Source organism: Rhinolophus hipposideros (assembly GCF_964194185.1).
Source record: "Rhinolophus hipposideros genome assembly, chromosome: 8".
Classification (NCBI taxonomy): Eukaryota; Metazoa; Chordata; class Mammalia; order Chiroptera; family Rhinolophidae; genus Rhinolophus; species Rhinolophus hipposideros.
In genome coordinates, this window is record NC_138054.1 from 31,260,388 (window position 1) to 31,273,358 (window position 12,971).

General features: G+C 33.2%; 1 protein-coding gene across 10 annotated transcripts in view; it reads left to right on the top strand.

The window, feature by feature from the left end:
- Positions 1 to 12,971, top strand: part of COL24A1 (collagen type XXIV alpha 1 chain) — a 308,048-nt gene that overhangs the window by 37,910 nt on the left and 257,167 nt on the right. For all 10 annotated transcript variants that reach the window (XM_081056177.1, XM_081056184.1, XM_081056178.1 and 7 more), the window contains 3 exons: positions 842 to 895; positions 7,955 to 8,008; positions 11,176 to 11,229. In XM_081056177.1, the coding sequence (XP_080912303.1) occupies positions 842 to 895; positions 7,955 to 8,008; positions 11,176 to 11,229 (162 nt within the window). The remainder of the gene's footprint in view (positions 1 to 841; positions 896 to 7,954; positions 8,009 to 11,175; positions 11,230 to 12,971) is intronic.

Genomic DNA, 12,971 nt, shown 5'->3' on the forward strand with positions numbered 1-12,971 from the left:
TTGCTGATTTCAAATTGATAAGCAATTCATTGAGAAGCTAATATATGCTAAGTACTACACCAGTAACATTAAAAACAATCTCTTTCAAAGAATTTATAACCCTGGAACTAAATAACCCATGTCATAAAGTAGTTAAAATAGCAATAAAATATTTAAATAACAGATGAGAAACAGTGTAAGAAGTGTCCCAAGGGAACATACAATTATTGCAAATGAATTTTACATGCAGCAATTTCTATGGCACTTAGTAGGAGAGAGAAATCACTTTCTGCTGGTGTATCCAGGATTTAAAAATGAGCTGAGAACTCAGCTGACACCGGAAGAATGATTTGGGTAGGTTTAGGGGGCAAGGTTAAATGAAGTAAGTCTTTAAGGCTACCACAAACAAAAACCCAAGTGCAGAAAGGGTCAACATGTGTTGAGAGGAGAGTAACTAAGCGATGACACTGTGTTATTTTTAGGCTTCTTACTCTGTATAGCTTTTAGAAGTAGCACTACCTAAGCAATATGACTGGAAATAGGGGTGGTAAATAAGGGAGGTAAATGCCTCCTCGAAGCAATGTTTTGAAGCAAAAGATGGAAACCACAGTTTTGCTTTGTAATTAGTATACATAGTTCTCTTTTCTAAGACTAAAATATTCAAGATCTCAGAAAAGATAAAGACCTTGTTAAAAAAAGGTTACATAAATATTCAAGATCTCAGAAAAGATAAAGACCTTGTTAAAAAAAAGGTTACATTATATATAATGTACAACATTTATTTGAATGCTGTAATAAACAGTATGTGTTATTTGTATCTAGATCTATTCTAAGAAGATCTGACTTGTTTTTCCATTTGCAGGGCATACCAGGGCCACATGGAAATCCTGGGTTACCTGGATTACCAGGTCCAAAGGTGAGTGATTTCTAGTATCACATGATTTGCCTGAAATTATTAAAGAAAGGCCTTAACTTTTAAAGCCCACCTTGGGAAATTGAGGATCTCTTGTCATTTCCAGAGCATGCTTTTTGATTCCTCACACAAGATTGTCTTAGCTTGGCAGAGACCTAGGTTCCTCTGAAAGCTCACCACACTTGGATTAACCTAGTTAGTGGTAAAGTCAGGTACAGGCCTGCTTTGGTATTACAAAGTCTTTATTGTCAAAATGTGATGGCAATATATGGAAAACTCTGAAATATACACGGTATGACTTGAATAATTACCTTAATGAAGGCCATTTAATGTGTAAATACTCCACATTTCTCTATTTTCACTTGATAAAAGATCTGTGAGGATACTTTTTATAGGGTAATCAATATTTTATGAAAAAAACTAATTGGAAAGCCTATATATATAAGCATATATAGATAATAGTGTGATAGTAGTATGAGCATAAAAAAAGTCTATATACCATGTTGAGAGGAGATGTGGGAAAGGAAAGATAAATAAATTTTATATATGTAAAATATTTACATATATATGGGATTTAATACATGGGATTAGGTAAGCATAGATTCTTGGTTGCCAAGAACTTCATGAATCTTTTAGGGTCATTATTAATGATCACACTCAGAAGTAAACACGTAACCATACAGGGTAGGGGTTAAGGACACAGGTTTTGGAGTCTGAGAGATTTGAGTTCAAGTCTTAGCTCTACTGATTTGTATGACTAGAAACAAATTACTTGCTTGGCCTCTTTAATCTTCATTTTCAGTTTCTATAAAATGGGCAAAATCATAGTGCATCCTCATAGGACTGGAGTGAAGGCAAATTAATGTGAGTTAAATCCTTAATATGGGGCTAACATATCATAAGTAGCATCATCATTATTAAGCAATAATAATAGCATATAGCTAGGATAATTTAAATCTAAATTCCCTAAAGTTTCCCATCTCTGCCGACAATTTCTTAAGTTCAATAAAAATGTCTAAGAGAGAAAAGAAGACTTTTAACTGGATGTGTAGCAGTGATAGAAAAGACAGATGACTACTATAGAAACTAAAAGTTTGCTCTTCAATTTGTGATTCCTTAGCCCTTCAAGCTTTATTTGGGGATTTTAGGAATACTTAAAAGATTAAAGTATCTGTAAAAGCTACCTCATGTTTCTTCACTGGGCTGAAGTGACAGAGACCTTCCATTCCTGGAACAGCCTCATCTCCATAACAGGAAGGAAGACAGAACAGGCGGGGGATTTCCACATGTCTTGCATTCTCCTCCCTCTCCCCCTAACTCAGCAAGTAGTATACAAAACAAACAAACAAATAAATATGAACAAACAAATATGGAAAATAGTCATTTAATTGACTTCTTACAAGGTGTATATGGATTCAGATGAAATATTCGAGAAAGTGAAGAACTTTGTTATCAAACAAAAATGATCATTGTCCTAAGATTAAAAACAGTGTATTTTTCAGTATTGACTGGTATGAATATGTATCTTGGGTAAAATGATCTAGGCGAGATGAATTTTTGAATCTCAAGATTTCTCTTTAATATTCTATTTAGCAGTAGTGTGGACTTAATTTTGATATTTATAATCATTCGTGAATAAAATATTTTTATGAACCCATATATGAGGGATTTTAGAAAGCCCTACTTTTAATTTTCAAGAAACTAATTAGACCTCTTAGGGACTTAATCTTATAAACCTGAATATTAATCTTTAATTCATATTTAATTTAATAATTTGGCTAATAAAACTGACCATTATTTGTTTTAACCACATAGTTCTGAAGATCGTTAGATTTGTAGACAGGTGATAAAAATTACCTCTGTATCTTAAATGCATCAAATAAAACTTGTGGTGTGTAGTTTGGCGAAATCAGTTTTCCTAGATATTTAACATGTGCTTTAAAGTAATTGGGATTAACAGAATATTTAAGCTTTATACTTTATAATCCTCTTATAATATTTATTTAAGACAATTCAAAAAAAGTAGATTGCAAGTTTTGACAAGAAACTTATATAAGTAATTACAGGATTTATTTTCCTTAAGGGAAAAAGATTCCTTTTAAATTAAGGGAATTTAGAGTATAAAGACAATTACAGTTATTTTTCTTTTCTCAGTAATTATTTACCAAGAATAACATAGGTAGAATTATTGGCCTCTAAGAAAATTGTATAAAATGTCATCTTGCCCCTTGCATAAGAAATCATTTGTCCATTTCCAAACGGGGTTACCTGAATCTATGGAAAGTTCAAATTAAGGCAATTGCAAGATTAAATCTGGGAAATGAGAAATGCAACACATAATGGAACATGAAGTACCTGGTAGAATGCTTGTACATAGGTGACAGTAAAGAAAATGATATTTCCCTTTTCTTAGAGGAGCTATTTATTGAGGTGACTGGGCCAATTAGAAATGCAACTTTTACTGAGAATACCACATTTACTATTTGTGAAATGAAATAAAAACAGTCTTGTGGCTCTTACAAATGAAAATACCTTAAGATAGTGTAGAAATATGGTTTATTTATACGGCTATTTTAAAGTTTATAAGGCATTTACCATGTCCCTCTAAAATGATGTGGCTCAAACCCCAAACTGTTTCCCCTGTGGTAGCCAGCAGCTAAAATTTATTGTTAAATTCTCTCAGCATTCTAGTTGTCGCTTTCTGCTGAGCTCTTTGGGAACTGTCACATGTCAGGATCAGCCAAGAATTGAAGTCTGTATCCAGGTTTTGGGGGAAACTGTCTTTTTTCTTTCTTTCTAGGATTTTCTTCCTCAATTTACAGTGATTCTGGTATCCCCACTGTCCTCTGGCCCCATTAATCAAAAGTCTTTGGTTTTCTGCTTGAATCCTAGCCACTCTATGAAGTCTGATGAGAGTCCTTAGGAGAAAAGCTGTAGAAATGTGTTCTACACCAAGTTTGGTTCCATTCTTTCAAGAGTTGAATCATCTCCAGTGTTTTGGTCTGTTCTTCTGTGTATTCAAATAGTTATTTTATGTATCTTTTTCTGACTTTATAATTGTTATTTACAGGAAGATTAGTTGTATACATGCTACTCTGCCACTATCTGAAAAAGAACTCCTAAGAATTCCTTCTGGACTTATTCAATTTGAGATGACTATTTGATATCCAAGGGGAACTATAAAAAGGATATATGGATCTGGAGTTAAGGAGAGATATCATAGCTAACAATATGCATTTCAGAGTCATCCGTGTATATATGGAATTTGAAGTTACAGAACTGACGAGAACGCCTACCGATGAATGTAGACAGAGAAGAATCCAACAACTGAGTCTTGGAGTACTTCAGAATTTAGTATATTAAGAAGAAAAAGAGGAACTAGCAAAGGGGACTGAGAAATAGTATCCAATAAGGTAGGACAAGAGACTGAGTACAGTGGGTCCAAGAGAGGATGGAGGGAGAGGCAGTCTCCTAGTTAACACAGACAACTTTCTAGGAGTTTTGCTCTGAAATGAGCAGTAAAGTGAGATGTGGGCTCAAGGGAAGTTGTATTTTAAGATGAAAGAAATGACAGTCTCTTTCTTGGTGATGACAATTATCCTGGAGAGAAGTAAGAGTTAAAAGAATGCAGGGAAGACAGTGCAAGAGTGATGTCCTTGTGAGAGAGAATTGTGGGTTTGCTTATGAAGGCAGAGTATTTAGGGATAGTTTTAAGTGAGGTAGTGGATTTGGATGTAAGAGCTTGTGAAACTTGAAAACAAGAGCGCCAGTTGAGAATGAAGAGAGAATTTATGAAATAATCATCTATGAAAATGAGAAAGCAAATTGACCAAGGCAATTATTGGACAAACCAAGAAACAAAACAAAATAAAACCAATCAATGTAAGAAGTTCTGAATTTAAAGTGAAATTTGTTAGCATGGTTTCTCTTAGTCACATTCAGCTAATAAGGGACAAGGGCAGAATAGTTGGAGAGTTTCGATTTAAGAATTGCCAGGTAAGCTTATACAAGACAGAGGGGGAAAGAGGCAATGGTATCATTTGTGTATACAAGAGAGTGATTATAATGTCAGACCCTGGAATTTAGGCTGGCTAAGAACCAGAAGTCAGACCATGTCGGGAATGAGACAGTGAAAATGTGGCGGGATAATATGTTAGCAGTTCCAGTGGGTCAAATAATTGTTAAAGTTGTGGGGTTTTACCGTGACCTAAAAAGATAGGAAGTGTTGATTAGAAAGTGTAAGGCTTAAAATTGAGATTATAGAGTTTATGTAGTTATTAGTAATATTAAGAATATTCAAGTGATGCTACCTCAAGATCATGCCATTTCATGTTTCCTTTATGGATTTATGGATTTCCAGTTCATCTCATCTATAGTCTGAATTTTTCATTACAAATTCTTTTCATTAAAATTTTGCTGCACTTCAATGATTCATTTGATTTGCATTCTCTGCTTTTCAAGATGGCAATAATTGTAAAATTTAGTTTACTAATGATTATCTTTAGTCTTATTTTTAATAGTGACTACTAGCATCTTTATAATCTATAGAGAATTTGATTCTAAATCTTGCAAGCTAATCTAGATAGTTATCATTTCCAGTTTGCAGAGAAGGAATCTCAAGTGCAGGGAGACTAAGTGACATGTTCAGTCTTTTCACTACAAATCCCGGTGTTCTTTCCATTATATTGGGTGGACTCCAATCTGATAAACCTGTTCTAATCTGTTAATCTGTCTAGTACCTTAGTGAGTTTCCCTCCCTAGACAGAGAGCCCTCTTGAGATCCAATGACAGTCTAAAAGAGCCACTCTTATAATGAGGATTTTAGAATCTATGCTGATCAAGTGTGATAGGAGGGATGTTTTGAATTCTTTGAGTAATAAAGTGTAGGTAACCCTTTTCCTCTTACTCATACTGCAAAGGATACATAGCTCCTTTAACAGAAGTCATAGAGGAGTAAGTAGAAGTCAGTATTGAAGGTCAAGTCAATTATGATTAATTAATTAATTTATAAACATTACATTTAATTCGAAGGATGATTTGAAAAGCCAACCAAGTATGACTTCAAGTGTCTCAGGAATCAGAATTAATACAAAATGAGGGAGAAAGTGAGACATTTTGGGGTATTCTCCTTCAATGCAGAGAAGTGTACCCTACTCTGACATTTCAGGTAAAGTTGGTATGCTCAATAATCTCTGCTTTGTGCATTTTATACTATGATCAACCGACAACTGGCCAGGTTAAAAGCATTTTCTTCATATTGACTTGCAATTCTGGTTCTAGAACATGAGTTAATTAGCTCAAGCATATTTGTGTAGAAATAAAAGAGATTTGACATATAACTCTATGAATATACTGCCCAGATGTATAAAATTTACAAATAAGAAAAAGCTCTGTCTTTAAATCTAATTTTGTGTTGCTTAATTGATTATCGTTTCCTACTTTTTAAATTTTTTTCATGGAAAATGAAATGTCAAATTAGTGGAATATATTAACAAAACTAAAAGATTATGATAAAAAAGTTGATAAATAATAGAAATATTCACATAGGACCTAAAAATAAGAATTTTTAACATGAGATTTATACGTAAAAACATTGGCCACAAAAGGCTGTATTATATTCAAATTTTTCAAGGGCTATCATTTCTTAAAATCTTTTTAAGTTCTTTGTAAATATTACCTCAAATCAATTGTTTAGGCTTTGTAATAGAGGCTTAAAATATGTTAAAACCAATGAATATTTTATTTAATAGACATTTGTGATATGAGAAAGAATATTGACCTAGTTTGCCAATAGTTTTCTAAGCAATCTTAATCAATTCAATTAACCTTTCTGGGCCTCATTGCTTCTTTATCTATTAAATGTTAATTACTAGATAAGCTGTAATATTCCTTATAAATTCTAAGTATGTTATGTTTTTTACTTAGATGAAGAGTAGAGTTTTTAAATTTTGAGATATCACTAACGTCATTTCTCAAGTCCCATAACCTTGTAACGAATGATTTAAATGATAACCTTAATGGTAGATGTGGTGATGGCTATGGAAGGAAAAAGTTCATCCTGGAAAACAATTTTTTCTTAAAACTTTTCTTTGACTCTAGAATATAAGACTCTTTGCCAATGAAGACTCGTTTCTAATTTGTAAAATGATAAAACTTAACTGGGGAACATGACGGACTTCTCTTTCGTTCTTCTTTTATTCATCAGTCATTGCTATTTAAAAATGTCCCTGAATATGTGAAAGAAGATATGACAATTTCCCCATTTTCCATAGAGTGAAAATAGCACTTAGAACTCTCTAAGAATGGCAGATTATTTATTATTAGTTGAGAAAGGTAATGAAATAAAAATTTGAATTATAAAAAATATCAGTTGTGGCCTTTTTATTTTATAAGGTGTGAAATAGTTAGACAAGGAGTTACTTTGCTAGTATGCATAATGAAAAAGATGGCTTTGATACTGTACCAGAAAACTTTGGTTGGGTGAAACCTAATGTCATATTTCTCTTGACATGCAAAAGATAAGGATTCCCAAAGTATGAAAATTACTTTTATAGCAGAATGAAAATAATTTTGGTAATTAGAGGTATTTGGGGGTTATTTTTATTATAAAAGTAATGCAGGTACATTGCAAGATACTGGAAAATATTTAAACTTAGAATATCTTAAAATTTTGAGAATTATTATAAGCAGATTTCTTTTACTAAAAGTAACTAGTTTTCCTATGCTAAAATAGGAATTATAATTCAATATGTCACAAAAACCGAAAAATGAATAGAGCCTTTATGTAGGTCCCTTAAAGACAGGTGTTTCAATAGCAGTATAACTTTATTAGATTAAAAAAACAGCTATGTCTGGGCAATTTCCAAGAATATTTTCAACATTTAAAAATAAGAGTAAAAAGTATTCATAAAAAGCAAATAGTCCATATCCATCTCAACTTAAAATAATTTTATTTAATACTATGTAATGTGTATGCAATCTGATGACACATACAACTGAAGAAGTATGATATACAATATGCAATTTGTGCTTCACGAAGTGTTTCATAACTGTTTTATCTAGGGCCCTAAAGGAGATCCAGGATTATCCCCAGGTCAAGCTGTTTCTGGAAAAAAGGTAATTATTTGTCCATGAAATAAAATCATGGCGTTATATTTCAAGCATTTTAAAATCATTTTTATCTCTTTTAAATGTCGATTTTATTTGATACCAGACAGAGAAGAGAGAGAACCATTGAATTTTAATGAAGGCAGAAATATTTGGAAAATTAAATAATGCTATCATCAGCTTAACTTATCAATTTAAATTTCACCATTAATTGTATTTAGTGTCTGTTGTGACTTTCCAGTTAGGGAAGATGGAGCAAAAAATTAGAGCAAGATATGGTCCTAATCTCAAAAATTTTGCTGTTAATATGCATGCACACAATAGTATATAGTTTCCAATGCCATTTTACACCTTTTTTTAAAGGATACTTCTACATATTTTATCTTTGTTTAAGTTTCACAGTAACTCCAGTTGAGAAAACAAAATTCATGAAATTTAAATGACTCATCACATGGATATTAAGTGGCAGAATTAAGTAAGTTTTCTGACTTTTAGTCCAGTATGCTTTTCATTTTATTGTAATTTGCACGTGCACGCGCACACACACACACACACACACACACACACACACTTAGGTAAAAAGAAACTAATGGTTTAAAGTAAAGATAGCAACAAAATCTTTATTAGGAAGAGTATATTGTGTTCCAGTGAGGATGAATATTAGTGGAGTCTTTAGGAATATATCTGGGAAGCTTTATTTAGACAAGCATTTGATGAATGTGATACAATTATAGGATGTTTTTGTTTATGTGGTATACATTCACAAATTTTTTAAAATTTCTGAATAATATTGGTGATTCCTGGGCTGAAAGCTGATCGTTCAACTGGCTTACAGAGACTCTTCTAATCTGTTTTTTTTTAAATCGCACAATATTAATGGACCTAATATACTAACAAGTTAAAAATATATATTAATCTAAAATCTTAAGAATTTTATTGCTGTGATGAAACTGAGTTCACTGAGTCTAAATAATTTAGAAAAGGAATGGAAGTTTATTATTAGAAACATAGTATTTTCATTGGTCCCTTAATTATCGCAAGAAAAAATATCCTACAATCTGAGAAACACAAATGCCATCTTTTAAAATATCTAAATATAGAATATTTAATTTCGTATTTAAAATTTAGAAATTAGGGGCCCACTCTCTTTTGGTTACTGTTTTAAATAAACTCCCCAAATTAAATATTCAGATTTATATCAAATGCTTAGTTTTATCTTTCCTTGAGGCTTCTCTACAAAATTTAGGGTGGTTCAAAATGGTACAATATCTGTATAAAATATAGGGTGATTCAGCCTGGGAGTTGAGGTTTGGAAGCATGTCAGTCTTTTGTTTACTTTTTGAGTTACTTAGATACTAATCGTGGTTAATACTACATAGGAGAAATGTAGTAAGATACAGGATTTAATAGCATGTTGCCATTGAACCTTAAGTGAAATCCAAGTTAAAATTGAGAGATATGTTTCTAAATTTTCAAATATATATTTCTAAATGGTAAAATTAAAAACAGTTTCTTAAAAAATATATTTATATTAAATTGGGTTTGAATATACTAAGGCAGGATATTAGTTATACTCACACAATATGAATCCAGATAAAATATACACATTAACTTGGTGTAAGTATAGGGGGATTAGAAAACAATTGAATTCTACTTTTAATCATTTAGCCATTTTTACAATAAATATATGTTCAATGATGAAAGAATAAAAGCAATGCAAGGGCTAGTCCTTCAGCAGGTAGTATCAACTAAGTAACATCTCTCATAGAGCATACATAAGTGTTTAAGGCCTTTGCAGGCCTCATTGGCAGGCAAAGATAACATTTAAATAGTGGTGATTTTTCTTTTCCCACAAGACAAATAAGATATCATTCTCATTTTTTAGATGGAGGAACTCTGACAGGAAATCAAGTAATCCACCTATGATTAGAGCTAGTGAAAGAAGATGATCTCCTATTTCCTAGTGTAGTTTTCTTTTTCCTCTATCAGAGTAATACATGTAAAAAGAAAAAAAAAATCTGTAAAAACCAGTCATCCCATCACAAATGGAAGCCATCTTAATAAACCACTGAGAAGACACATTAAGAATATTACAACAAATGCAAAAGCACTCCCTTCTTAATAAACAGAAACATCCTTTTCTCTTCTGATTGTTTAATTTGATGACATATTAAACTAGATAATGTACTAAAAATTAAACAAAGCATAAACAGTCGCTAAGGAATTTATTTAGGATTATTACCTAAGTAAGAATTCTTTTTTTCCTTTCAAACATCACCTTTTTTTCCATGCACAATAAATTTGTTGCAGTGGAAAAGGGAAAGAATGGAGGTAAAGAAAAAGTGCACGTAGATTAAACAGGTTTAAGATTATCACACCATTTTTTTGACATATTTTTTCCCTGTCAATTCACACAGCCTCCTCCATGTCTTTTCTTGTCACTTCTACCCGCCACAGACATTCCTTCCACCTCACCGGTATACTTTCTCCTTCCTACCCCAAGATGTGTTCGCAGCCCTCATCAAAGTTGGGGGAAAGAGGAATGGGTGGGCCTAATAGGTGAAGTTGGGTCTATTGAACCAAACACACTGTCCTCCTGATAATTTATGAGTGCAGTTTGCAAATGAAGCTGGTGGTTCATTTGCCCAGCAGGAGGTTCCTGGGCAGCCCCGGAATGGGAAATACCCCTTTCCGTGATGTCCTAAGTAAACCAAGCCCTGCCCTGCTGCCCTGCCTTATGGCCGTGCCTTGAGGAATGGGAGGCCCTTCTGGCTGTAGGTCCTTACAAAAAAGAGCAGGCCTGAGCCCTCCACTGCTACCACGCAAAGCGCTTGTAGAATTTTAAAATAAACTCCATTCATTTTTTAAAAACAGGGTAAACCTTGGAACGGTGGGAATTTGGGAAGGAAGGGCATTTCTAGAGAAAAGAACATCAGAGAAAAAGGAACAGGGCCCTGCAGGTGAGGAAGCACGGTCCAGGTAGTCAGCAGTGGAAGAGAGAAAGTCTGGGAGCCTCAGCAAAGTCTCACAAGGTCTCAGAAACGAGGTGGAACTTGAGCCAGATTGTGAGGATCTGAATGTTGTGAGATCTTGACGTCCAAGGGATATACTGCAGCAATGGAATTTTAATTTTCAGTCCTCTTTCATAACATTAAACCTCTGTGTTTTGTTCATAGGGTGATCAAGGCCTTTCTGGATTAATGGGGCCCCCTGGTATGCAAGGTGATAAGGTGAGATATAGTTTTACTTGGACATAATTGGGTGTCATATGGATCTGGGAGACCTTCAATTACTAAGATCTCATTTTGAAGTTGAGCCCAAAGCCAACACTTTAAATTTCTTACGTCAGCAATAGGAATTAGGATGCTGTTTTAATCCAGGAAAGTAGTACCCACAAAAGGCACGGTTTTATGAAAGGAAAAGAAAACCCTTCAGTTAATGATGAGTTGTCACTGATAGAATATTGAAACTTTTCTTCTTCTTTTATTATATTAGGGAAACAGCCTACTTTTGAAACTTTGAAGTAACTTTTTAAGTTTTATATGTCCAAAGTGAGGTATGCTTGGTTAATGTTAATACACTTGACTTTTTTAACGGGTTCTCGTTTTATTAGGAAATAATAATCTCTGCCATGATTTATATATGAATATATAAGGGTAGGATAGAAGTGAGGATTGGGGATAGCTACTAAAAAACAATAGTCATATGCATATGGCTAGGCTTTTTCTGAGGTAAAAAGGAATACTAACACAACTGCTATAATTATTTCATAAAATATGTTGTGTAGTTTCCTGGATTAACACGAGTGGAAATCCTCCTCTATATATTCAGCTTGTTTTTTTCCCAAACACTGAGTTGTGGATTTTCTGCAGGAGATATGGAAGACACAAAATTTCTTTCTAAGGTATTAAGGGCTCCAAAATATTGTAGGGTAGTATTTGATGTGATATGGATGTCTAACTGCATATGAGAATTAGCTGTGTTGATGTCTTAATGTGTCATATTTCTTCCCTCTTGGTAGATTTAGGCTGGAGGTGGTAGTTAGGCTCTGTCAAATCCCACCTGCCATTTTCTCGGTCTCATAGACCTTGGGTATGTTCTTTAAAATTCTTTAAGCATTAGTTGCCTCATCTTTAAAATGTGAAGATGATACTATCCATTTCATAGGGAGTTCTTGGGAACATGGAATAAGATAATCCATGGCACTACAGTGTTAGACAGATAGCAAGCCTTTAATAAATGTTAACCATTAGTTATTCATCTGGTTTGGAAAGGATCCTGACCTTGTTTGTTTTCCTTCATAACCCCTGCTAAAGGGCTGAGTTGTGAAATGATAAAAAAGGTTGTGATCTCATGGAATATTTTGCCTCCCATGACCACACCACACCATTATTCTTATGGTTTTCAGACTAGTCTTCATCCTAGACAGTACGTAGAACCTGATAATTCCTTTGAGGTTGTTGGTTGCTCCCATGGAGACATGAAACTGCAGAGTGATCATTTGTAACAGAATTGGTCTTAATATACAGTCATGCATTTGTTTAATTAATGCTACTTAGCATACTTCTGTCCACTAAGTATACCTCTGAAGAAACTACTGACAAATACCATCAAACAAAGAAAATCTCCTAGTATCGAAATCTTGTTTTATTTGATATTAAATATACAGTTATTTCATCCTAAACAATAACAGTGCATATGAGAGAAAAACAAACTAAGCATTACTTTCTGAGGTTAGATGATGCCTGTGGTTCATGAAATTAGCAATCCAGAAAGAGAAACACTAAGTAAAAGTTGAGTGGTTATTGTGTAAAAGAATATTGGGGGTGGGGGGAATATATATATATATATATATATATATATATATATATATATATATATATATATATGTAGTAAAAAGACTGATTTTGACCATTAGACCAGATTATCATTTAAACTTTGAAATTGTACTCATCTAAAGCAGAGGATATTA